Here is a 26,373-nt window from a genome sequence, read left to right as displayed (position 1 = left end):
GTACAAAGAAACATTCTGTGGATTTTGTTACTGACGACAATTAACATTTGAGGTAAGTTTAGAATGTTAGAGGAAATAACTATTATAAACAGTCCTTTTCTTTCTTTAGACCGTGGTCCTATGCTTGTGAACACCCTGGTGGATTATTATCTGGAAACCAACTCTCAGCCTGTATTGCACATCCTGACTACCTTGCAAGAGCCCCATGATAAGGTACCTGCTGAGTGGTAGAGATGTGATACACTTTCTCCGAGGGCCGTGACTGCATCTCTGTAGCCCCAGCGCCTGGTGTGTTTATAGCTTACTGCTTCCGCTTCCGTGTGCCAGTGATGACACTGCTCCCAGATTGTAGCTACACATACAAACAGTCGTCAGGACTTTTGTTTCCTGAAAAGGTTTCAAAATACAACATATTTCAGAGGCCTTCAAAGATCTTGCTCTCAGAAGAAATCCTGTCATCCTAAGCTGTAATTGTATAGTGACGATGATCCATAAGGTACCCATCTTTAAACACTTTTAGACTTTTAATCCATATGGCAAAAGCTGTAAATGTGGGTACCTCATGGGGCTAATTGCCTAGTGCTCTTTCCAGGCACCAGGCACTTGGAAGGCTCCTTTATGTTTTGTTTTTGCTTTTATTTTTGTTGATGGTAAATAGCTAACAAAGCCTTGCAGTTGCACATTTTGATTTGTCTTGAGTTTGTATGTACTGGTGATTTACTTAACTGGGATTTGAAGGCCTTGCCATTGTCTGCCTTTTACAGTACATCCTGGGTTGTTTTTTTGTTTGTTTTGTTTTTTTTCACTCTGGGCTGAATTTTAACTTCTACTGCTACCGGAGTTATATGTGGGGCCAAACGACGGAGGTGAGGCCCTGGTAGCAATAAGCAGCTGCTTCCAGCAGGATCCCCTGAAGCTTCAGCAGCCTCCACTTATTAGAGACTTATTAGAACAGTGGTTATTCTAAGAAGTGGCCTGTTTGTATTTCAGAAAGATACAGAGGAGTCTCCTTCCCGCTTACAGACCTGTATTGTGGGGACTCTCTTTCAGGAGTTGCAGACTGGCTGCCCTCTCTTAGGACTAATGCAACACAACAGTGTGTTTGTTTGCATGGCTTTAAAAAAACCTTGAGTTTGATCTCTTTACCTGCATGAGCTTTTTTTACATCCAAGTGACCACTCAAGAGACTGGCGTTGGTCACTCCTGCCTATCCTCGTGTGCACTTCACGCATTCACATGAGTGTCTCCCTGGGGTCCCTTGACTTTCCCTAGCTTTACTGAGATAATTTCTCTTGTTCTTGTGCATGTTCAGCACCTCTTGGACAAAATGAATGAATACGTGGGCAAGGCCGCCTCTCGGTTATCCGCCCTCTTGCTACTGGGCCACGTCGTGAGGCTGCAGCCGTCATGGAAGCATAAGCTCTCTCAAGCACCTCTTTTGCCTTCTCTACTAAAATGTCTCAAGGTACGATGTTTGTAAGGATTTGCATGGAATAGCTTCATCATATAATTTCTGAAATTCTGAGTACCTTAAAACAAGCCAGCTAGATTTTAACTTTGAGAGTTTAAAAACTCCTAGGCGTTTGGTTCTTCTTGTAATGTAACACAGTTCAGACTTGGTACTTAGTCAGGTCTCAGTGCATCACTGTGTCTAGTGCATGTGTGGTCCAAGCAAATACGGTCACTTTTCGGTCAGATTGGTTCAACAATATGCTCTCCCAGCCCTCTTTGATTTCATGATTGTCTAGCCTTTCCTAGTTAGAAATGTACTGGTTTGTCTTGGGGGAATCCCTATTTCTGCATTCTCTTTTGGCTAATAGCAAAATGGCTAAGACTTTAACTATTTAGGAGCAGGTTCTGGTCACAGCTGTAACTGAGGGTTTTTTGGTAGAAGCCCTTACCAGACTGCGTCCTGCTTTTTTTGCACTCAGCTTAGTGCACTATTCTACAGAGTCAGAACCTAAGTAGGGCCTTATGGTTTTAGTTTTGACCATAGCTTACTGAAATACTTAGGGCATTTGTTTAATCTGTTTTAGTTCCTGGACTTGTTTCCTACCTGTAAAATAGGGAAATGTGGGTAATGTGAGCTGCCTGCACCTCCCAGACGTGAGGACGTCCAGTACTGTTGGTTCCAGGGTGGCCACGCCTTTGAAGGTGTCTGACACAGCACCGTGCAGGTTGATTTCTATCTCTGCCAGCAAAGGGCAGCGTTTATCCTTCCTAGAGGTGGGTCTCAGGGAGTCATGGTGGCAGGGCATCATAACGATGTGCATTTAACAGCTTAATTTTTTTAAATGAATGGGTTGATGAGAATATAATCTGATTTTGAGGCACACTGTTTAGTTCAGATTGAAGAATACTTAACCTTTTCCAAAAGAATAAGCCTTGAAAATTACTTACAAAGTGTTAACCCAAACTTTCAGTCAGGATGTTTTGTTAGTGTTTTTGTTTTTGTTTTTTTTAGTCAGAACTCATTACAGATTCTTGATTCTCCTATCAGTATTTTGTGATTTCCTACTAGATATCTGCCATAACAGATGGCTTGGTGCTCGATGTAAAAACTAAATCTATTTAAAACTGTATTTCCAGGTACTTTCCCTGGTGGTCCAGTGGCTCGGACTCCATGCTCCCAGTGCGGGGGGCCCAGGTCCTGACCCTGGTAGGGGGACTAGATCCCACCTGCCACAGCCAAGAGTTCTCATGCCACAGCTGAAAACCCTGCATGCTGCAGCCAAAGACCTCCCATGCTGCAATTGAGACCTGGCACTACCAAATAAATAAAGTCATATTTATTTAAAAAAAAAACAAAAAAAACCAAACTTTATTTCCAGACTCATAGGTTCCTTTTTCATGAGGAATAATGAATGTTCTAACCTGCATGGTGGTCTTTTGTTTAATGTCTTGTTTCTTCAGTCTGAATTCCAGTCACTTGGCAGACATTCATAATTTAATTATGGGTCAGGTGAGCTGCTATAGCTAGTCTGAGTTAATTTATTATTCATTGGTTATTAAGTTCAGTTAGTCTAAATTTGTATGACTTGATGTTTAAATTGTAGATGTGGTCAGAGGTCCCCGTATCTTTTTTATTTTCTGGTCTCTAAATACTGCTGTGAGGTGAGCCACTAAGAAGATTTGTTAGTGCTATACTCATTTCTTATTAAGGTATACTTCTGTTGTGATCCTTTGGAAATAGAGAATGACTTATTCACGTATTAGGTCTTTTTAACTGACTTTTAAAGAGTAAGTACTTCATAATTGGGCTGAATGAACAAGAATAGCAACATTTCTTTGTTCTGTTCAAAAGCAACTCATGCTTCCCGCCAAGGGCTGTTTATAGCACATCCGAAGTATCTGGGTTTGGGGTTTTCTAAGCCACGTTTAAGCGCTGCCCTGCATGAGTTTGGTGCCTGAGTGTAGTCCCTGCAGACTCAGCCTGGTCGAGCTGGTCCTCAGCGGCTTGTGGTTCAGTGTTGTGCCCCAGCATCCTAAGAGGTAGGACAAGTCTATGCCGGCGTTCTAACTTGAGAACCTCTTAAGTGTGCAGATCTAATGCTGCACACCTGAGAGGTGTCTCTTCTCGCTTGACCTTCCCTCCTTCCCTCCTACAGATGGACACCGACGTCATTGTCCTCACAACAGGAGTCTTAGTGTTGATAACCATGCTCCCAATGATTCCGCAGTCGGGGAAACAGCACCTTCATGATTTCTTTGATATCTTTGGCCGTCTTTCGTCATGGTGCCTGAAGAAACCAGGTAAAGATCTCCTCCTATACCCGTCATGCTGCACCAGGTGAGTGCTTTTGTGAGTGATGAACGGTTATGTGCTGGAAGAGAAGAACGTGTTAGAATCCTGTTGCTGAAATGGTTGGTTGTCACCAGACAGGTGAGGGAACACCTCAGGTATTTTCCACCAGGGGCACAAATAAGAAGCAAAACAGGGACTTCCCTGGTGGGCCAATGGCTACGACTCCAAGCTTCCAGTGCCAGGGGTGTGGGTTCAATCCCTGGTCATGAAACTTAGATTTCACATGCCAAGAAATTAAAAAAAAAAAAAAAAGGCATGACTGTTGAAATGCTGTCCTTATTTTGTTGGCTTAAGAGGATTAGTTGTCAGAGAAACTGAGTGGTGGGTACAGCTTCCTGATTTTCAATAAACTGAAAAACAGCTTAAATCTGTGTTGCAGCAGCACGGGACTACGCTTGTGGGGCGTGTTTGTTCTCCTCTTGGTCTGTAGTGACAGAGCACAAGCTTCTGGTTCAGAGAACTCATCTATTGTACACGTGGACGGAGGAGAGAGAACGCGGCTGTTTCTGATTAGTGTTCTAGCTTTTAGTACAGGGGGTTTTGTTTCTACATCAACAGGTAGTACAGCTCTATCAGAATGACTCAGAAGCTGTAAACATGTGAACTCTGGCTCTTTTGGTCCTCCCAGCACGAGATGTTCACATCAAAAGAATGAAATGGATAAGCCCTGGGAAATGGAACACTGTGGCTTCTTGTACCGGATTAAGTAACAAGCCCGAGGCCTGTATGATGCCGACTTGTCTAGTAGGCTCTTCCTGGGGAGAAAGGAGTGGCCTGTCCTTTTTTTAGGGGGGCTTTATATATACCATTGGGATTTTCCATAGGGTCTGGATAAGGCTAGATGAATTAAATTTTCTGTTTCTCCCACTCTTAGCTCTTTAAGCTAATTTCAGATAGTAGCTTTTCTGTAGTTACGAATCTGCATAGCTAAGACTACGAACTGTTTTTAAAAGGTTCTCACACATTCATTCCACAAATATATGAATGCCTGTTAGGCAGCAAGCTCGGTGAGCGCTCTCAGGGCACAGAGGTGAGTGAGTTGGTGGTCTTCTTGAGGTGTGTACTGAATCAGGCTGTGGAGATGTACGATGACAGCTTGCAGGGGGTGTTCTTGTAAAGGTGCTTCAGTATTACAATTCTAGGGGCCCTGTGAAGGGGCGCCTAGAGAGGAGGCAGGGATTAGATGAGTGCACGCCTCTGTGGGCCACTCCAAGTAGATGGGAGTTTATCCAGAGGCCAGGGGAGCCACCCATGGATCTCAGACAGTGGTGTCTGGTATGTTCAGATTTGGGTTTTAGAAAACTGCTCTCCTTTACTTACTGTCTTCGGGGCAAGGCGGGGCACACATACGCAGAAAGTCCCATTGGCAGCCTGTGTGCATGTCTGTCTTGCACACGTGTCCCGTGTCCAGCTAGGACCCCCCCGGTGGATTTCTTTTTTAGGCCATGTGACAGAAGTCTATCTCGTCCACCTCCACGCCAGCGTCTACGCTCTCTTCCATCGCCTGTATGGGATGTACCCTTGCAACTTTGTCTCCTTTCTGCGTTCTCACTACAGTATGAAGGAAAACCTGGAGACTTTTGAAGAAGTGGTCAAGGTAAATGAACACCCATTTGTTTGCCGTTTAGTGTACTATGGAGATGGGCTGCATTTGTAAGTTTCGTATTAAATGTTAGGGAAATTTTGAAAAGAAATTCAGCCTTCTTGCCATCTTGCCCACTGCCCTCAGCCCTGGTAACTATGAATCTGTTTTTCGCCTTTATAGGACTTGCGTGTCCTGAACATTTCAAGCTTATGGAATCATAGAATATGGTTTTTTGTTCATGGCTTCTTTCACTTAATGTAACGTTTTAAGATTCATCCACGCTGTGGCCTGTGTCAGTACTTCATTCCTTTGTATTGTCAAATACGTTCTATTGTGTAGAAATACAACAGAAATTAAGCCTTTTATAACTTGTCAACCCAACTCTTTTAGCCAATGATGGAGCATGTGCGAATTCACCCGGAATTAGTGACTGGATCCAAGGACCATGAACTGGACCCTCGAAGGTATGGAAACTGAACTAGTGACAGAATCTCATAGACTCACTTGAGAAATTGAACACGGGATCTCAGAGGTGTCCCTTTTGAGATGTTATTGGAGAAGACAGGTTTTTCTGTTTATTTCATTTTAAAGGACTTGCACAGTGAAGCATTTTGCGTGCATGAGTCTAAGACATACTCCTCACTGACAGAGGAAGAGGTTGCATTGCAAGTGCCTGTCCCGCAGGACCCCAGTGGGCTGGGAACCCGGTGGTCTGTGATCGTGCGAGGTGGGCGGTGATGGGTGTGCTTGGAAACAAACACTGTGGGAAGTCTGGACGTTGAGTGTTCGGATTCCCCTGGTCGCTTTCTCCATCCTGCTTAGCCAGGTGACTGCCATTTTCCACGGGACCTGGTGGAAGTGCCCAGTTTTATCTCTGGAGAAGTGGAACCTGCCAGCCTCCTTAGTTGAGAATGCCAAGCATGGTGGAACGTGGAGCTGAGTCATGACCAGAAAGGAGGGAGTGAAGTGAAACCCTGCACACCGAGCTGTGGGAGGCTCAGCCCTTCCCTTGCTTCTCTGTGGCTCCTCCCCGGGCAGGGAGTTGATGCCTTTTGGAGGAGAAGTGGTCCTCAGATATTGATGTTTGAGGATCTCCCCCTGAAAAAGATGACTCACTGCTTGATCACCTCAGCAAATCTCAGATCTCCACAAGCCCTCCCTCTGCTACACAGACCTTTTATCTGAGCAACTTGCTGTGAGGTACATGTAGAGGAGCTTAGAAAACGTGTAAGAAAAGTTTATAGTAATGTATGGATGCTTGTGCAGACACCACTTTAAAAACATGGGACAGTACCCTCTCCATTTGTAATCATCTTTGTCCCTGGTCCCTGTCTTACCTCAGAAACACAACTGCTGTTCTTGCTTTCATTTTAATCATTCTCTTACTTAAAAAAAATATATGTGTATTTGTTTTTAGTTATTTTGTTTTTTGGTCACAGTGAGTCTTTGTTGCTGTGCACAGGCTGTCTCTAGTTGCAGCGAGCAGGGGCTACTCTCTGCTGCGGTGCGTGGGCTTCTCATTGTGGTGGCTTCTCTTGTTGCAGAGCATGGGCTCTAGAGCATAAGGGCTCAGTAGTTGTGGCTCGTAGGCTTAGTTGCTCCATGGCATGTGGAATCTTCCCAGATCAGGGATTGAACCCATGTCCCCTGCATTGGCAGGTGAATTCTTAACCACTGTGCCACTAGGGAAGTCCTCTCTTGCGTGGTTTGACCACATGTGTTGTTTCATTTTGAAAGCAAGCAAAGTCTGGCCTTGGAAAAGGCAGTCTTGTCACCATGAGATGAAGGTTCCCAGGAGGTAAGAGGAAGAACCAAGAGGGAAGAACACACGGCTTACCCTAGTCAGGGCATCTGGTGAGACCCATAGCGAGAGCCAGGTACTGAATGTGCTGCCGAAATACGGCAGAGGGAGGAGACTGCTCTGTGTGCCCTTGTGGCAGCTTCCGAGTATAGGTCAGAGAAGAATCCTTCTGTGGGACGAGATGAATGTCCTTAGCTAATCTAGGGAGAGTAGGCACTTCATCAGTGTATTCATTAATCAAGACAAGCTAAGTCACAACACGTTATCTAGGCCAGGGTTACCTACGCCGCCTAGACGCTCTGTCCCTCAGTTGGAAAGATGGTTCGGTGGCAGCAGAAGCCTTAGTGAGGGCCCGCACACGCCTGTCTCAGCGTGCGTTCTGGTCTCAGCGGTCGTCTTCTGTGCCTCGTGTGTGGCCGCCGTCTGCCTCTCGGCTTCTCTGTGCCTGTCACCTGTGCACATTCTCCTGTTTCCTCTATCTCATGCCTTTTTGGGTTCACTCCTGTTTTCATGGGATTTTAGAGAAAGGATGCTGTTTTCTGTGTGGGTATAGATTTCTGGGTTGGGAGTCATTCTCATTCAGCGGTTGGAAGGCGTTATTCCATTGCCCCTTTGCCGCCAACGCTGCTGTTGAAATCCAGAGACATTCTTATTTCTGATCATCTGCGTTTATTGTCTTCTCTTTGCTCTCAAAGTACCCTGAAACTTCTAGTGATGTCCCTTGACATGAATCTGTTCTCATTTTTCAGTCTGGAAGCTCTTACCTTTAAATGCTAGGAAATTTTCTGCAAAATTTTCTGCGGTTATATTGTGCTTGATTTCTTTTCCTTTGCTATCTCTGTCTTTCCTTCTAGAACTCTTAATGTTCTGATTGAGACTTCCTGGAGTGGGTCTCTGCTTTTCTTTGCTCTCCTGTTTTTTCTTTCTGCTCTCTTGTCCTATTTCCTAAAGATTTAATTGTCTTTAGCTGTTAATCCTTCTGTATTCATTTCTGCCACGTTTTCAGTACCTAAGAGCTCTTTTTAGTTCTCTGGATGCTCCCATTGTTTAAAATTGTAGCCTGTTTTTGTTTCATGGATGCAGTCTCACGTCTTTGATAAGACTGATGGGAGTTTTTTTGTTGGCTTTTTAATAAGGTTTTCTTTTTCCTACATAGTCTGTTTTCTCTAAACTGCTCTATTGTTGTTGTTTTTAAAATTTTGAGGCTTTCTGCAAAGATCTGGTGATCCACTTGTATTTGGATGAGGAGACTAAAAACCTCTGTTCACAAGGATGGGGCTTGTTGACTTTGTGCTTTCTTGTAGGTTGTTCTGAGCATCTGTAGGAGATGCTCATATCAATATTGGTTTCCTTTTGAGTTGGTCAGACTTTTTTAGAAAAGGGTCTTCTGATCTCTAGTCTTCAAGAGTTGGGCTACTCCTGGAGAGTAGAGACTGCTTGGTGGGAGAGATGAGTGGTCTTGGCCTTCAGAATGTACATGCTCACTTAACTCCTCTCTTTAGAGTGCCTCGGTCCCTTGACTGTGTTGAACCTCTTCAGATATGAGTCCAGATTTCGGAAAGCCAAGTGGGATCTCGGGGCTCAGGCAGCGTTTACCCCACCTTCCTGATTTTAGCTGCCCTGATTGACCTGTCGTCACTCATCTCCAGTTCCATAAATACTTCTTGTATACAAGTTCTTTTGCTTTTCAAGGATTCTCCAGTATAAGTCAGGTTGACTTTTAGCTTTGAAACATTGGCAACTTAGGATTCTGCTTTCTGGGATTCAGTCACTACTTGCCCTCTGGCTTTCTGGTTTCAAACACGTGGTGCTGTTCTCTTTTCTCATTCTTCTCTTTCTTGTAGGTTTATATTTAAAAGGAAACAAATGTTGGTGGGGTTTGGGGGTATTGTGCAGTTGCATGCACATGTCCAGTCTGTTGTGTTAATTAGGAAATCTCCTGGTTCAACTTATAGAGCCTCACTCACCATGGATAGGCGGGTCATCTGGCCCTTGAAGAAAGGTTCTAGCACCAGAGACAAGAGACCAATGTAAACAGTAGATAGAGGAGCTAGCAAGAAACAAGGATAATGCAGAGAGCAAAAGAAAACATCTACAATAGCTGTAGAGATGAGACATTAGTGCATATGTAAAGTTCAGGATGCTACACAAGAGACTAAAGAAAGCAGTGCTGAAAATTTAAAACTATAGCTAAAATAAACATTTTGATAAAAGAATTGGAGGGTATATTTGAGGATATCTTAGAGAGCAGAATCAAAGGATAGAAATGAGTTAGATGAAAGAAATTTGAAATAATCAGTCCAGAAAGTCTAACATCCAATATATGGGGAGGAGAAAACTTTGGTGGGGGAAGAAATTGTGAAAGAAATAATAGAAGAAAATTTCCAATGCAAGTACAAATGATACAAGAAAATACAATCATAGAATTGAAAGACATGAGTTTCCAGGTTGAAGAGGTTTATGTAGTTCCCAGCACAGTCAATGAAAAAGAATGCTACCAGCTCAATACTGTGAAATTTCAGGAAAAAAAAACCCAGTAAGGATCAGAAATCAAAATGAGGTTAGCTTCTGAAACACTTTCAAAATGGAGAGAAAAAGATTTTCAACTTAGAATTTTATTCCCAGCCCGCTTGCCTATCAAGTATGAGACAGTTTTAGATACGCAGGGACTCAAATTTACCTCCCATGTACCCTTCTTTAGTGAACCATTGAAGCGTGTCCTTCACCAAAATGAGAGTAAAATCAAGGAAGACAGAGGCCAGGAAGTGGGGGACCTGACTTAGGGTCTTCGGCAAGGGGAGTCTTGGTATAACTTGTATAGCAGTGCTAAGAACAACCAGTAGGAGAGGGAGGGCTCTGGCAGGCAGCTCTTTAGGAGAAGGTGAACAATCTCAGTAGATGGTTTGCATTTTGTTACGTCAAAATTATATTAGGCGTTTTCCTCCAGCTGTTAGAGCAAGTTTAGGAAGGATTAGTATTAGATACATGGAAGACTGAGGCAAAGAAACAGAAAAATTTAAACTCTAGGAGAAACTAAATTGAACAGAAAGGGAAATATTATAGAATACTCTTTAGCTTAGCTGTCAGTGGTACTGATCTAGTCATTATAAAGAATCGTTCAGAATCAGTTCAGAAACAACAAAACAGTGATCTACTATTTTGAGAGCACTGGGGAGGAGGGAAAGGGATCTGTGGAAGTGACCTAAACGCTCACCTACCGTAAGGACGTTAATAGTTGATGTCTAGAAATTCAGTTGTCAGAAATTTGATGCCTAGAAATTTGGAGGTAGGGTTACAATTTAGCTGGAAGCTGAGCCCAGAAAGTTCCTTCATGCTCTTGGTGGCCAGTGTCCTCTCTCACTCCTGGCAGTCATGATCTGCCGAAAGCACGCTTTTGCATGGTGGGGTAACTTTCTGTAGACCCTGTCTCTGGTTGGACCTTAGGTTGTCTCTTTTCTTCTGTGACAAGCTGTACTGACTGTTGTTGTCCATCTTGATATGTGTCTGTTTCCACAGGCTGATTTCTTAGGCACGGAACTCTGGATCACACAGCAGGACTCTTGAGACAATTCTTTAAATATCCTCATGGGCTTTCTCTAGGTTCGAGACATGCTGAGCTGTATTTCTGGTCTGGGGATGGGTTAGAATCCTGAGGCTTTGATGGGAGACCTTAAGTCAGCCTCAGCTGCCTGGCAGTTTCCAGGTTCCCCTGTTCTGTTATTACTTTTGTTCCAAAGGAGAGTCCCCTGCTGACTGCTCTGCATAGTCTGTATTCTGTTTTGAGGCTGTGCCTGGTCTATTGTTGCTGAAACTTTGGTTTCAGAGTAGTTTCTGATAAGTTGATATAACCATTTTAAATAGGGTATAGGTTTGTAAGGCTTCCCTGCTGGCTCACTCCTCCTGCAGTACTGGAGACCTCCTGCAATGCCGGAGACCTGGGTTCAATCTCTGGGTTGGGAAGATTCTCTAGAGAAGGAAATGGCAGCCCACTCCAGTGTTCTTGCCTGAGAAGTCTCATGAACAGAGGAGCCTGGTGGGTTATAGTCCGGGGTCACAAGAGCTGGACATAACTTAGCGACTAAATCACCTCCACTATAGGTTTGTAAAATGAATGGCTAATTCCTTTTATCATAGTGCTAGTTTGTACTTGGGCTGGGGTGGTTCTGCCTCATTCTTTGCTGTTCACAGTTCAGTGGCTGGCATTGAGTCTGCACTCTGAAGTATTTGATGGTTTGATTAAATGGATTATAGCTTGCATTTCTTGACTTTGATTGTCTTCTACAGGTGGAAGAGATTAGAAACACATGATGTTGTCATAGAATGTGCCAAAATCTCTCTGGACCCTACAGAGGCCTCATATGAAGATGGCTATTCTGTGTCTCACCAAATCTCAGCCCGTTTTCCTCACCGTTCAGCCGATGTCTCCGCCAGCTCTTACGTTGACACACAGAATAGCTATGGTAAACAGTGACTTTGGTGCTTACCTCTTCACAACCTTGTCTCTGGAAGCATTGTTTATCGTTGACTTCAGTTTCTTTTCCTACAGTAAGGCTTAGTTGAGCTCCTAGGAACTGTTTCCCAAATACTTAAAATTTGGATTTGTCTCCGTTTTCTCCTGATTAACTTCTCCCCTAAGTTTAATTCACGATCTTATGACTTTAATCTCCACCTTGATAGTATGTCAGCAGAGTTGGGCTGTGTCCTCAACACTTAACAAAGAAAATGGATGGAAGGATATGACTTCTAGGCTCCTGTTTATAAAGGAAGCTTCTACTTTTTCAGACGCCTTTAGTGAGGCCCTCTGGGCTTGTCACATTGACACAGTTTTGAATGAATCTGGACAATTGGATTAAATAAAAGTCTAGGCTTATCTACAGGTAGCACCTGCTGAAATTGTCATACAAGTTGTGCTTTTTCAGGCTGTTCTGAAGCTTAATGAGACATCAAACCTTAGTGAACTTTATTGCTAAAGAGTATTATAAAGTGTTAGTCACTCAGTTATGTCTGGCTCTTTGCGACCCCATGGACTATACCCTGCCAGGCTCCTCTGTCCATGGGATTTTCCAGGCAAGAATACTGGAGTGGATTGCCATTTCCTTCTCCAAAAGGGTCTTTTAAATGCTACTTTATACCCGTGGACATTAGGAGTCCCCTCAGCCTTTTTAAATGTAGGGAGCTGAACGCTATCAAATGGTCTCGAGGACCATTGTTCTTTGTCAGAATGACTGGAGCCCCACGCTGACCCCATGTGTTCTTTCCCTTCCCTTGTAGGGAATGCTACTTCTACCCCCTACTCTACTTCTCGGCTGACGTTAAACACGCCAGGGCAGCTACCTCAGACTCTGAGTTCCCCGTCGACACGGCTATTAGCTGAGCCGCCACAAGTACGCTGTGAACTAGTGTGCCTGCTTTCTTCTCTACTTGCTGGTGAAGCTGGCCTTCGGGGTCAGGGTGTAGCCTGTGATTGGGAAAATCTCTCACTGCTTGTTTCAGGAGTTAGTTTTAAGGATGTGTCATGTTTGCAGAGAAAGTTAACTGTTGCCACTTGGGTTTCTCTTGGCGTCTAGGCTTAGAAAATGTAACGTGTCTCTTGATAAAGCTTTAGTAAGATTCCTTTTCCCAGTTGAAAGGCTAAATTTAAAATGATCGTTGGTCACAGGCTTGTACCTCGGGAGGTGGTGGTGTTTGATTCTTGTTGTTGACCTGCCTGTTAACTTCCTAGGCTACTCTTTGGAGCCCATCTGCAGTTTGTGGGATGACCACTCCTCCAACTTCTCCTGGAAATGTCCCACCTGATCTGTCACATCCTTACAGTAAAGTCTTTGGTACAACTGGTATGTATGGCCTAGGTTAGGTTTGGCTGGTTCGGGCCTGCCTGTTATGATAAGGAACAGTCTCCTCTAAGGTCTAAGGGTTTGAGAGCCTCTTGGTGTAGGGAACCTAGTTTTGATGCCTAATACAAATGCCTGGAGCTTTCAGAAGTTCAAGTGAGCCTTAAAAAAAAAGACAGGCTGATATAGACTCTCCAGAAAGTGAAGTGTAGCAGCTTTCTTTGCAGTACTAGTTAGGCTGGGAAAGAAGAAAAAGTGGCGGTTTTCCTAATCGTTAAACTAACAGTGTGTTTGTGTGTGTGTTCTGCTCTTGTCTTGGAGCAGGTGGGAAAGGAACTCCTCTGGGAACCCCTGCAACCTCTCCTCCTCCAGCCCCACCCTGCCATTCGGACGACTGCGTGCACCTTTCACTCCCACAGGCCACGGCCCCCAAGAAGGTTTGCCAGGCTCGTCTGCTGTCCCCTCGCCCACGCACAGAGACTTGCTTCCAGCCTCTCTTTGGGAAACCTTTTATGCCAGTTAGAAGTCTGACCTAAAATGTAATGGGTTTGAATCAGATCAGTTGAAAATAGACCAATCAGCAGCTCTCATAGAATGTGGTCTGCTGACCCTGAGGATCCCCAAACCTTCTAAGAGACACTGCCAGGGCAAATCTACTTTCATAGTTACTCTTACGTGGTCATTCGCCCCTTTTTTCTGCATTGGCATTTATACTCATGGCATAGAAATAGTGGTGGGTAGGATGGCTGGCCCCTTGGTACAAAATTGCACTCTTCTAGTGGCATTGCATTCTTCTTCCTTGATGTGTTCTTTCAGTTTGGCAGAAGAAAAGAAGCAACAACCAAAAAAAAAAAAAAAAGTGCCAACCTTGAGTATTCTATAGAAAGAACCCACGTGTTTAATATTGTTTGTGATAAAACAGGAAGTAGACTTAAAGCAGTCTGAGTGCATACCAGCACGTGGTGGTTTCCATACGCACTTGTGACATTATTTGAGTTGAGAGCTGAACTGGTTGCTCTCTTTTACGCAGCAGCAGTCTTATTTGAAAGAATAACTGGTGACAAACCACGGTTACTCAGACTTGAGTGTTAGGCAGGCAGTTAGCTTCTTAGATGACAAACTGGCTCTGTCACTTGAAGATAAACAACTGACAGTCTTTGTTGCCCATGATAAAAACGTGCGATTAGAATATTAAAAAACTGGTATCTGCCACCGAGTGCTTGATAGTGTCCCTAAGTCTTTCATGACGAGATTGAAAAGTCTTGAGAAGCTTGGTTGATAGTTTTGAATTTTTGATATCATATAATGAAGTGTTTTAACACTTAGAAGATGTGCACAGCTTGGTGAGCCAGTGTTCTGCCCGCCTTGTGTGTGATGTTAAAGACCCACATGTAGATAATACCTTGGGGGGGCAAGGGAGACCAGTGGATCTTACTTAACACGATGTGAAGAGTGAATTGCGATGACTTCAGGTTCTGCTCCATAACTGACCTTGAAGAAGAAATACCCTTGTCGAGTTTCAGAGTAACATCAGAGATGGCTTTCTGCAGTTATCTAAAAAATCTTTCTGCTTTTTATAACTGCTTATCCGTGGGGCCTAGAGTTTTCTTCGTACGCTTTAGCCAGAATAACATGTAACCCAGCAGAGCAGAGGCAGCCGTAAGAACCCAGCCTCCTTCCATTAAGCCGTATATGGACGAGATCGCAGAAATGTGAGACCACTTGACCCTCTCACTAAGCTTACCTTTGTTTTGGGAAATATAGTTATGTTTCATAGAAATATGTCATTTATGTTTACATGGGTTGGGTGGGGTATTTTTCCGGCCATGCTGCACAGCTTGTAGGATCTTAGTTCCCCGACCAGGGATTGAACCCGCCGCCTCAGCAGTAAAAGCATGGAGTCCTAACATTGAATCACCAGGAAATTCCTGGGTTGGTTAAGTGAATTAATATTTTTAAAATTCTGTTTTAGTTTCTGGTGTGGTAACTATCAATAGATTTAGCCACATAAACAAAATCCTTGAGATTCTTAGTCACTTTTAAGAACAGAAAGGCATCCTGACACCAGTTTGAGAACTACTGGGCTAAACTTTAAACTCCTTTATAATATACTAAAATTTGAGGAGTTTAGGGTATTTCTCTAGCATTAGAGATCATGCACACAATTTTCTGCCTTGTGATATATAAACGGTATCTGTCGTTTCAGGAAGAGAGGACAGACTCCGCAAGGCCCTGTCTACACAGACAACCCCATGTTCCGAATGACAGAGGATTAGGTAAGGCCTCTGGGTAACGGTGGAGCTTGCTTGACTCTTGATGGGTTGGGTTATAGTGTGGAAACGGAAATTCCAGAGCACCACGAAACACTGAAGCCAGAGATAATGAAAAATGTAATTCTAAAAGCCAGCCTCATAATCGCATCCCATGAAAGCTGCTAAGTACTTGTGTCTTGACCTGATCAAACCATGGCTTTATCTGTTCTCTGCAATGTTGAGAAAGAATGGAGAGTTTTGACTTCTGTGGTACCTTGCATTGGATCATTGTAACCTTTTGGCTTTGGGAGCTCCAGAAGAGAGCTGTCTCCCCCGTCTTCTTCAGCAGGAGAGTCAGGGTGGGCCTGTCCTGTCACAGTGTGAGCAGTTCTCGCGGGCATGGGGGTCTCCAGCGTGTTTGTCTTGTTTTCTCTGTATAGAAGAGCTGCACGGAGGCAAGGGATCTGTCACTCTCAGTGATCTTCCAGGGTTTTTAGGAGACCTGGCTTCTGAAGAAGACAGTATTGAGAAGGATAAAGAAGAAGGTAACGTGTGCAGGGTTCTGGGCTTGTGGAGATGCTGCACATTGATAAAGCCCTCATTTTCTGCCCGAGAACCAGGACTTAGTATCAACATGCACAGGACTGCCTGCTTTTTCTTCCTTTGGGGGAGGGAGATGGGAGTTTTGTTCTGAGCCCTGTGCCTGGTCCCTTCGGGTGGCACAGGGCAGCACACAGCCCCACACTGCCCGACCTGACCCAGATGCACCGTCTCTTCCCTCCTCCTCCTTTGTAGCGGCCATATCTAAAGAGCTGTCTGAGATCACGACGGCCGATGCCGAGCCCCTGGTTCCTCGAGGAGGCTTCGACTCACCCTTCTACCGGGACAGTCTGCCGGGCTGCCCGCGGAAGACCCTCTCAGCTTCCTCCAGCACTCAGGGCACCAGCGCGAACCCTGAGCCTTTAAACTCCTCCCTGGACAAGTCGGGGCCTGACACACCAAAGCAAGCCTTCACACCCATAGACCTGCCCTGCGGAGGCACCGGGGAGAGCCCTGCCGGGAACAGGGAGCGCCAGGCCTCTCTGGAGGCCAGCATCCTCACCCCCAGCCCCTGTAAAATTCCACCTCAGAGGGGAGTGGGGTTTGGCAGTGGGCAGCCTCCCCCATACGATCATCTTTTTGAGGTGGCATTGCCAAAGACTGCCCATCATTTTGTCAGCAAGAAGACGGAGGAACTGCTCAAGAAGGCAAAGGGAAGTGCAGAGGAGGACTTCACGCCCTCCGCCTCCCCTATGGAAGTGCTGGACAGGCTGATACAGCAGGGAGCGGACGTGCACAGCAAGGAGCTCAACAGGTGAGGCTCGGCGCGGGCCTGTGGTCTGCACTTTCCACTTGGTTAGGAACTACAGGAAGTGGGTGGGGGGAGGCAGGAGTTCCTTTTCGTGTGCTCCCTAGAGGCAGCTGGTTCTCTGTTTGGTCAGGGTCCTTCTAGCCCATTGCCTTTTCATACCTGCGAACGTGCATGTCCTCTGTGCATGCTAACCTCAGGCCATTCCGTAGATAACTGGCCAGAGAGAAAGGAGTCTTCTACGCATAGACCCCCCCTGCGCTGTGAGCAAGCGTAAATGCTTTCACGTCTGCTCTCTGACACTTGAGGATGAGCTTATGGTATTCAAATAATATAGAAATACTGGTCAAGAAGTCGCCTTCTCCAGCTACAGATTTTTTGTTGTTGTATTTTGGTACCATAGCCCATTAGATGGAAAATAAAATCAACGTTTCAGTGCAAGGTCAAGGTGGCCTATCCCCACTTCCTGCTCTCACACAAGGGTTAAGAACCCCTCTGAATGGCTGTTTTCAACCCTTTTTTACTATGGTTTTCAAAGGTGACCTAGGAAAGGATAAGAGAGTCACTGTCCATAGTAGTGCTGTTCCTAAACAGGCTCTTAGGGGGTGCGGGCTTTCCTTTTTCTTCTGCAGAGTGACCTCAGTGGGATCTGACAGGTGACTTCCTGTGTAAGGTCTGTCTGAAGTGAAGTTTAGTGTCGTAGGCGCGGGTGAACCACCTGCTGCGTCCTTAACCTGGACAGCAGTAGCTTCTCAGCGGAGCCGCACCCCGTGTGTGGCGCAGGGAGGGTTGAGAACAGCGCCCAGTGTGTTTCTCTCTCCCTGCGTGAGGAGCCGCCCCGCATATACAGGCTGCGGTGTGAGCTCTGAGTCAGGGGCCTCTCCATTCTGGAGACGCCGTCATGCTTGCTGGGGCCTCTGACCCGCTCTGTCCCGGGTGGACTTCAAGTTTGAAACTTGTCTCACGCCTCTGGCTTGTGATCACAGGGAAGTGATCTGCCTAGTTTTTCCAGCTGAGATCAGTAACTTTGTTACTCGACAACTTTCTTCCTAGGTTGTCTTTACCCAGCAAGTCTGTCGACTGGACCCACTTCGGAGGTAAAGTTGTTACTTCAGCTCCAAATCCAGCTGGCAGGGATCTGCCTGCTGGTGGCCCTTTCTGTCCTTGAAGGAGGTGCCCCTTCCTGCCCACTCCAGCTGGGTTATCTGCTTGGCTACATAGTAGCTCACATGTTGCAAAGTCAGCATTTCCTATTTTGAAAAGTGGCAAGGAGCCCAGTGCTTGAGAGCAGAAGTACAGGAAAGCAGCCCTCACGCCAGGCTTCTCCCTAGAAAAGATCCAGGTGAAGTGAGGGATAGTAGGAAGATACCCATGCAGCACGGAAAGGAGTCTTCAGTAGACACACACATAACATATTTGGGGAGATACACAGGGCTCTCAGGCATCCTGCCTCATGCCCCTCCCTCTGTGTTCCTTTCAAAGGGAGATAGGTAGCAAGCACTGCCCCCCCCCACCCCACCCCTCAACCCCCAGTGACTGGGAGCCAAGTGGTCATTGGCAAAGCAAGTGACTTCTTCCTTCAAGAATTGCATTAAGCTCTGGGCGGGGCCTCGGTTGAACAACATGTAAAAGGCATCTCTGCCATCCTCCCTCTGCTTTAAAATCAGGCTCTCCTCCCTCAGATGAGATCCGCACCCTCCGTAACCAGTTGCTTTTACTGCACAACCAGTTACTCTACGAGCGTTTCAAGCGGCAGCAGCACGCGCTGCGCAACAGGCGGCTCCTGCGCAAGGTGATCCGGGCCTCGGCTCTGGAGGAGCACAACGCCGCCATGGTGAGCCCACGGGGTGGGGCGGGGGGCGGGCTCTCCATCTGGCCCCTCGCACCAGCTTCTGGCGGTCAGCCCGTGAAGGGCCGCATCCCCACATTCCCTTGCAGCTCTTGGCACCCGTGGGGACAAGTCATTTTTGGTGTTTGTTAGTCTGTAATGGGCGGTGATGATAGCAGAGGAGAAAGGTGATTTTGTTTCTCCAGATGTAAAACCAGCTCTCGGGACACAACTCTCATGACAAAAACTCATTGTGGGGTGGTGAAGCCAGTCAGAGCTGGACATGACCTTGGCTCCACGGCCCTGTTGCCTTAGGAAAGTAATGGAGCTTTTGGAGGCCCCTGTCACCCGTTACGTAAAATGAGAGTAGTGGTAGCTTCTCCTCCTTAACTGGGGATGCAGAGAGCACCTGCCCAGTGCAGGGCAGGGTGGGAACCCAGTGTCTGTCACTTTAGTGACCTTGGCCAGTACCAGTGCTCACATCAACACTGGTGGTTGCGTGCTGAGTCGCTTCGTGTCCGACTCCTTGCAACCCCAGAACTGTAGCCCAGCAAGCTCCTCTGTCCATGGGATTCTCCAGGCTAGAATACTGGAGTGGGTTGCCGTGCCCTCCTCCAGGGGATCTTCCCAACCCAGGGATCAAACCTGCGTCTCTTACATCTCCTGCATTGGCAGGTGGGTTCTTGACTACTAGGGCCATCTGAGAAGTCCAGTGCTGATGGTTAGGACTTCTGAAAGTATTGGGAGCAGGCTGATGGCTGAGAAAAGTTCTTTAAGCCACTTCTGATCCACTGGCTAACGTGCAGTCTGGAAGCCGTTGACCAAAAGCCAAGTTAGACAGCAGTGAGCTGTCAGGTTCCAGGTCTGGGGTTACAGCCTCAGGGTAGCTTGTGACTATTCAGGTGAAATGTCTGCAGTGTGCGCTGAACTTGAGCATCACTGCCCAGGCTGGAAGGCAGCTAAAATGATGGCATCTTTGGTGTCTGCTAGAAAGACCAGTTGAAGTTGCAAGAGAAAGACATCCAGATATGGAAGATTAGTCTGCAGAAAGAACAAGCCAGGTACAATCAGCTTCAGGAGCAGCGAGACACAGTGGTCACCCAGCTTCATAGCCAGATCAGACAGCTTCAGCACGACCGGGAGGAGTTCTACAACCAGAGCCAGGAGTTACAGGTACGAGCTGCAGAGCCGGCCAGAGAGGGCGTGAAAGCCCTGGCTCGTCTGAGGTCACGGCGGCGGGGCTTCGTGTCAGGTGCTCCTAGGGGCAGAGGTCCCTGGCTTTCCGAGTCACAGTTCTTTCAGCAGTTCAGTAACTTTGTCCCGGTGCTCCACAGCTGAGAGAAACACCTGACAGTTCTGCTTATTAAGCATATCCAAACAGTTTGGGCTTTGGGTCCTAGCAATTTGAGAAAAAAAAAACATTGAAAATAACACACGTGCATTTTTTTCAGTTTTCAATTTTATTTTTGAATAACCACAGCTACTTCCGAATGCGGAGTGTGCCTATGGGCGCCGCAGAGAGTCTCAGACCTTGGAATCCTGAGACACCGGCGCCCTGCGTCCCTGTTTGACGTTGCTTTCCTCACGGTGACGCGTATTACAGCAGCCGCCTGAAAGCACACACGACAGCTGGCGCTCAAGCCCTGGGCTGCCTCCAGCTGGTAGTTCACATCGTGACCAGCAGGTGTCGCTGTGTCTCCCTCAAAAGCCCCGCAGCGCCCCTGTGAGCCTGCTGTGTAGCCCTGGGGCTCTTGGGCGCGCAGTTTGGTAACTGCAGGCTTAAGGTGGTTTGTTTTTGTTTTTTTTTTTTTCCCTTTTGTTAATTAGTCAGAAACTCAGAAATTAGCTGTAACTGCCTTTTTTAAAACTAAGAAGTTAGCTTTAAGTGTGATGGCCCAGGAATAGTAGACCAGCCAAGGCCTGAGGCTTTCCTAGCTCTCTGTGGACTGTGGGCTGAGGGCGCCCCGGGGCCCGAGCTGCCACTGCTCTGTGTGCAACTACCTGGCACGTGTCTCTGCAGACGAAGCTGGAGGACTGCAGGAACATGATCGCAGAGCTGCGCGTGGAGCTGAAGAAGGCCAACAGCAAGGTGTGCCACACCGAGCTGCTGCTCAGCCAGGTGTCCCAGAAGGTGAGGGCCGCTGCCTCCTCCAGGCGGGACTTGTGCAGTACCTGTGTGTCTGTGTCTGGGGTGCCCGACGTCCCCACCCCCAAAGGACGTGGGGCAGTGTCTGGAGACAGTTTTGGTTGACGTCTTTGATGCTGCTGACATGGAGCGCAGGCAGGGTACCCCTAAATATCAGACGGTGTGTGGACAGCCCTGCAGCAGGGAGCTGCCCAGCCTGAGCCCCGGGAACTCCTTCTCAATATTTGTTCACATAAATGTGAAGAGTTCGTTCAGCTTTTTGATCCATGATCTTTTCCTCTCTGGGAGTCATTGCACTCTCTATAAATTGCTTACTCAAGAACTGGTTGGGGGACTTCCCTTCCGGTCCAGTGGTTCAGACTGCGCTTCCACTGCAGGGGGCAGAGGTTTGACCCCTGGTCAAGGAACTAAGATCCTGAACGCTGCGCATTGTGGCCAAAAAATAAAAATAAGTTGAAAAAGAACTGGTGGGTTTTCCCTGTGACTTTATTCCCCTGGGCCTTAACATCCCTGCTGTGGGGTTGTCTACGTATCCATCTCCAGGTGTCCTATAGGTGGCCAGTTTTGACACGGAGCATTTGCACTTCTTCCCCTTGGCAGACAGACAGTTTTGATGTGCATTTCTGTCCATTTTTGTTGCCCTTGGATGCCTCCATCCCCACTGGCCGCTGTGCCGTGTCCAGCGCCCCCGCCCTGAGTAGTCTGCTCCCAGCTGCTTCCCTGATTCCTGCCCCTTGGCAGGCTTTGTGTCATCAGCTCTTTCACTTTGCTTGTTTCTGTGTTTTGGTTAGCTCTCAAATAGTGAGTCGGTCCAACAGCAGATGGAGTTCTTGAACAGGCAACTGTTGGTTCTTGGGGAAGTCAACGAGCTGTATTTGGAACAGCTGCAGAACAAGCATTCAGACACCACCAAGGTATGTGGGTTCGGGAGCCAGACCCTGCCTGGGATGCTCGTACGACCCAGGCAGTGTGTCTGTGGCGCAAGCTAGAGAACGGCTTATGAACTGTTTCCTAAGAAGTGTCTTGGCAGCCCAGGGGCATTTGCACCTCTCCTTGGCCTGGCCACACAGGCTCCTTTCGGCTGTCACATGAGCTTGTTTCCCCTAGTGGGCCGCTTCAAAAGTAAGTCAGGCACAGATCAAAGCACCTGATGGTAATTGGGACAGAGTAGGTGATGAAACCATGTTCTTTCTCTTACCCGTGCTCCCTTGAAACAGAGACAGACAATGAAATAGCTTGCGGAAGCCAATTCTGTTTAGAGCTCTCAGGGATGTGGGTTTATATTGCTGCACATATTTTTTTCTCCTTCGTGATGCTGAATTTAATTTCGGCAGATGGTGGTTCAGTCCTGGCAACCAGGCCAGCATCAGGATGATCTCCCATTAATTAGTGCCTCACCAGTGGTATCGAGGCAGAAATTTTACATCACTTTATAGATAGCCTAGGGTAACATCAGTGAGTTGGGATGGAATTTTAAGAGTAAATGCTTAGATGCTTTCTGTCAGTAATTTCTCCATCACACATAGGCATTCTCTGAGGTTTCTTGGGCTTGTGCTTTATCAACTTTTTTTTTTTTTTTTTTTTGGCCAAATAAAGGGAGTAGTCTTAGAACCAGAGAGATGTCATTTCTGTAAGAGTTACTCCTTACTTCTCAGCTTCTCTCAACTCGATTCAGATTCCCTTTAGGAGGATGTTAAATGTGGAAATGTCTCTAGAAACCAGGTCTCACTTATTTTAAAAGTATAATGGCCTTGGAAGAAGAAAGAAGGGAAAACTGGCCTGAGGAACTAGAGGACATATGATAAAGCTGACTCAAATGCACTAACATCTCTCTAGGGAAGTGTGGCTGGGTCTGCGGTCCTGTCTTCTGATTGGAACACTTAAACTCTGGGGACCTTAAGCAGGCCCCCTGACCTCAGTTCATAAAAGGGACATGGTGACACTGACTTGTAACAAAAAAAAAAAACTTCACTGGCTTAACTGTAAAGAGTGTCATTATTTAGCTTGACAAGCAGTCCTGAAGCAGGTGAGTTCCAGGTTGGTAGGGTCAGTCAGTTGTTGAGGGACAGCATCAAGGAGCCCAATTCTTTCTGCTGTTTTGCACCACCCAACCTTATCTTGTCAACCTGTGCTCCTGGTTGCAAGGTGTGTGCCCCAGTTAATACTGTCATAGGTAGATGTCAGGATATCCCGAGGAAGAGGAGAACATCACTGCCTGCAGGGCTCTCATCCAGGAAACCTGTCCCACCAGACCTCCCACCCTTCTTACTGGCCAAGATTATGTTCTCTGTCCAGTGATGCTCAAAATTCTCCAAGCCAGCTTCAACAGTATGTGAACTGAGAACTTCTAGATGTTCAAGTTGAATTTAGAGAAGGCAGAGGAACCAGAGATCAAATTGCCAACATCTGTTGAATCATAGAATAAGCAAGAGAATTCCAAAAGACATCTGCTTCATTGACTATGCTAAAGCCTTTGACTGTGTGGATCACAACAAACTGTGAAAAATTCTTAGAGATGGGAATACCAGGCTGCCTTACCTGCCTCCTGAGAAATCTATATGCAGGTCAAGAAGCAATCGTTAGAACCAGATAAAGAACAACGGACTGGTTCCAAATTGAGAAAGGAGTACGTCAAAGCTGTATATTGTCACCCTGCTTATTTAACTTATGTGCAGAGTACACCAGGCAAAATGGCAGACTGGAAGAAGCACAAGTTGGAATAAATATTGCAGGGAGAAATATCAATAACCTCAGATATGCAGATGACTCCACCCTTATGGCAGAAAGCAAAGAGGAACTAAAGAGCCTCTTGATGAAAGTGAAAGAGGAGAATGAAAAAGCTGGCTTAAAACTTATATTCAAAAAACTAAGATCATCGCATTCCATCCCATCACTTCGTGGCAAATAGATGGGAAACAGTGACAGACTTTATTTCTTGTGCTCCAGATCAGTGCAGATGGTGACTGCAGCCATGAAATTAAAAGACACTTGCTCCCTAGAAGAAAAGCTGTGACAAACCTAGACAGCGTATTAAAAAGCAGAGACATTAGTTTACTGACAAAGGTCTGTCTAGTCAAAGCTATGATTTTTCCAGTACTTATGTATGGATGTGAGAGTTGGACCATAAAGCGATGAAAAATTGACGCTTTTGAACTGCGGTGTTGGAGAAGACTCTTGAGAGTCCATCCCTTAGACAGCAAGGTGATCCAGCCAGTCCATCCTAAAGGAAGTCAGTCCTGAATATTCACTGGGAGGACTGATGCTGAAGCTGAAGCTCCAATACTTTTGTCACCTGATGCAAAGAGCTGACTCATTGGAAAAGACCCTGATGCTGGGAAAGATTGAAGCAGGAGGAGAAGGGGACGACAGAGGATGAGATGGTTGGATGGCATCACTGACTCGATGGACATGAGTTTGGGTGGACTCCAGAAGTTGGTGATGGACAGGGAAGCCTGGCGTGCTGCAGTCCATGGGGTCACAGAGAGTCATACATGACTGAGCGACCCCATGGACTGTAGCCTGCCAGGCTTCTCTGTCCATGAGATTGCCCAGGCAAGAATACTGGAATGGGTTGCCATTTCCTTCTCCAGGGGATCTTCCCCACCCACTGAGGGATCAAACCTCTGTCTCCTGCGTTGGCAGGCGGGTTCTTTACTGCTGAGCTAGTTTGTTCACTACCCTATGCTGAAGTATGGAGCCATCGACCATAACTGGAATGGCCACATTATCCAGTCCCAGTCCTGAGCTTAACTCCATCCCCTTCTGGCCGAGGAGACATTAAGCTTGCTGGTCATCTTCATGGAAAAAGTGCCTTCAGGGTTGCTCATCTCCTTGCCCCTTGTGGTTTATTATCTTCTTTAAAAAAACAAATGTACATTTCATGTTAAGCTTATCTTACCACAATTAAAAAAAACACACATCACACAAATGGAGCACATGCGTGTTAGAAAAGTGTCCTTTCCACCTCTTTGTCTGAGTGCCAGTATACACTTGCTCTTGCCATCGGTCAGCAGGCAGGCTGTCTTCCTGCTACGGTTGACAGGCCTCACGTATGTGTCTGGTCTGCAGATGCTGCCTTGCCCGAGCAAATCTGGTCGGTCCCCTTGCGTTGCTGGCTTGATCTTAGCTGGCGTTAGGAGAGAGCGGGGAGCGGGATAAAACCACCCACAGCATACTGATAGCTTATGGTGAACAGTGCTGGATTCGTGACCTCCGAAGATTTAGCCTCAGGACCAGGGACCAGGCTTGATCACTTGAGAGCTTTCGTGTGGCAGAGTTTTATTAAAGTAAGAAAAGGGCCAGAGAAAGCCTCTGACAGATATCAGAGGGGGACAGAGAGTGCCCGTCTTGCTAGTGTTAGCAAGCGAGTTATATACATTTTAAATGGGTTATTACAGTTAATCAAAAGAATGTCTCAAGGTTGTAAACATTTTACCAGACCCACTCCCACAATTTACATTTTAGAATAACAGGATTAGAACTTAACAACAGAAGGATCCTACCAGACCCACTCCCATAATATACATTCTAAAATACCAGGATTATTCAGAAGGTTTTCAGGAAGGAGAAACTGTCTCAAGCAGGATGCATTAAGTACAGAGTTTAAACTGAGTTGTTTGTTGTCTAATCATCAGTTTGAGGCCTAAAGAGAAAAAGATTTATGTGACTAAGACTAAGGAATGTGGAGGAAAAAAAGTTTGTCCTTTCCTCCTCCTTGAGAATTCCAGACAGCTTTCTTCTCCTCAGGGACCCCAGACTTCTTACCAATCTGCCTAGGAATCGACTCAGCACCACCACCTGAGATCATAACTGGATATTGGCGTGTTTTCAGAATGTATATATCTACATAGTTGACCATACCATACACATGGCTTTCATAGTCTTTTACTGATGTATATCATTTAAAAAATTTATTGAAGATGTATTTTAATTTACTTAACTGTTTCTTTAGCATTAGACTTCACAGTGTTTGTAGTTTTTTTTCTTCTAAATATCCTGTGATGGTTACTTTTGTGCCCGAATGTCTATTTCTGTTTCAGATAATCTCCACAGGGTTAGATTTCAGGGAAGCATTAGTTGGTTAATACTCACTGCCAGCTTACTTTCCAGAAAGTTGACTAGTTTCTGTTTCCACTAGCAGTATACTGATGTTTTCAGTGCTTGTTATGTAGATTTTTCAAAGTAGATATGGTGTGTTCATTTTCTAAAAGTACTAACTCCAGTTCCTTTTTTTTTTTTTTCTTTTTTAAGGAAGTAGAAATGATGAAGGCTGCATATCGGAAAGAGCTAGAAAAAAACAGAAGCCACGTCCTCCAGCAGAATCAGAGGCTTGATACCTGTCAGAAGCGGATTTTGGAACTGGAATCTCATCTGGCTAAGAAAGACCACCTTCTTTTAGAACAGAAAAAGTATCTAGAGGATGTCAAACTGCAGGCAAGGTAACTGTGGCGGGGAGGCTCCTGCTGCGATGCATTTGCCGAGTAGAACCTCCTACACTCTGGCGGTGGGTCCTTGTCTTTCAGAGGACAGCTACAGGCTGCAGAGAGCAGGTATGAGGCCCAAAAGAGGATCACCCAGGTGTTTGAATTGGAGATCTTAGATTTATACGGCAAGTTGGAGAAGGATGGCCTCCTGAAAAAACTTGAAGAACAAAAACCAGAAGCAGCTGAAGCAGCAGAAGAAAGGTAGGAACGGAGAGTCAGCAGCCGTGGCCTTGTCGGGAGGCTGCGCCGACCGACAGAGCAGGTTCCAGCCTGACGAGCTCTGAGCTTCGTCCC

General features: G+C 46.1%; 1 protein-coding gene across 8 annotated transcripts in view; it reads left to right on the top strand.

The window, feature by feature from the left end:
- The window catches only part of TSC1 (TSC complex subunit 1), a 52,162-nt gene that overhangs the window by 20,021 nt on the left and 5,768 nt on the right, over window positions 1-26,373 (top strand). For 5 of the 8 annotated variants that reach the window (XM_027556664.1, XM_027556667.1, XM_027556663.1 and 2 more), the window contains 19 exons: window positions 110-213; window positions 1,313-1,465; window positions 3,609-3,753; window positions 5,248-5,402; window positions 5,781-5,854; window positions 11,476-11,651; window positions 12,463-12,575; window positions 12,914-13,025; window positions 13,347-13,459; window positions 15,229-15,298; window positions 15,715-15,819; window positions 16,070-16,628; window positions 17,676-17,719; window positions 18,290-18,456; window positions 19,441-19,623; window positions 20,471-20,581; window positions 21,388-21,510; window positions 25,847-26,034; window positions 26,119-26,280. In XM_027556664.1, the coding sequence (XP_027412465.1) occupies window positions 110-213; window positions 1,313-1,465; window positions 3,609-3,753; window positions 5,248-5,402; window positions 5,781-5,854; window positions 11,476-11,651; window positions 12,463-12,575; window positions 12,914-13,025; window positions 13,347-13,459; window positions 15,229-15,298; window positions 15,715-15,819; window positions 16,070-16,628; window positions 17,676-17,719; window positions 18,290-18,456; window positions 19,441-19,623; window positions 20,471-20,581; window positions 21,388-21,510; window positions 25,847-26,034; window positions 26,119-26,280 (2,857 nt within the window). Of the gene's footprint in view, window positions 1-109; window positions 214-1,312; window positions 1,466-2,036; window positions 2,227-3,608; window positions 3,754-4,363; window positions 5,403-5,780; window positions 5,855-11,475; window positions 11,652-12,462; window positions 12,576-12,913; window positions 13,026-13,346; window positions 13,460-15,228; window positions 15,299-15,714; window positions 15,820-16,069; window positions 16,629-17,675; window positions 17,720-18,289; window positions 18,457-19,440; window positions 19,624-20,470; window positions 20,582-21,387; window positions 21,511-25,846; window positions 26,035-26,118; window positions 26,281-26,373 lie in introns of those variants that run through there. The other 3 variants (XM_027556668.1, XM_027556670.1, XM_027556669.1) reach the window with 3 other exon arrangements.

The sequence above is a fragment of the Bos indicus x Bos taurus genome, chromosome 11, assembly GCF_003369695.1.
Source record: "Bos indicus x Bos taurus breed Angus x Brahman F1 hybrid chromosome 11, Bos_hybrid_MaternalHap_v2.0, whole genome shotgun sequence".
NCBI classification, from domain to species: Eukaryota; Metazoa; Chordata; class Mammalia; order Artiodactyla; family Bovidae; genus Bos; species Bos indicus x Bos taurus.
The sequence above is the reverse complement of the archived record's forward strand: the minus strand, read 5'-3'. Positions and strand labels throughout refer to the sequence as shown.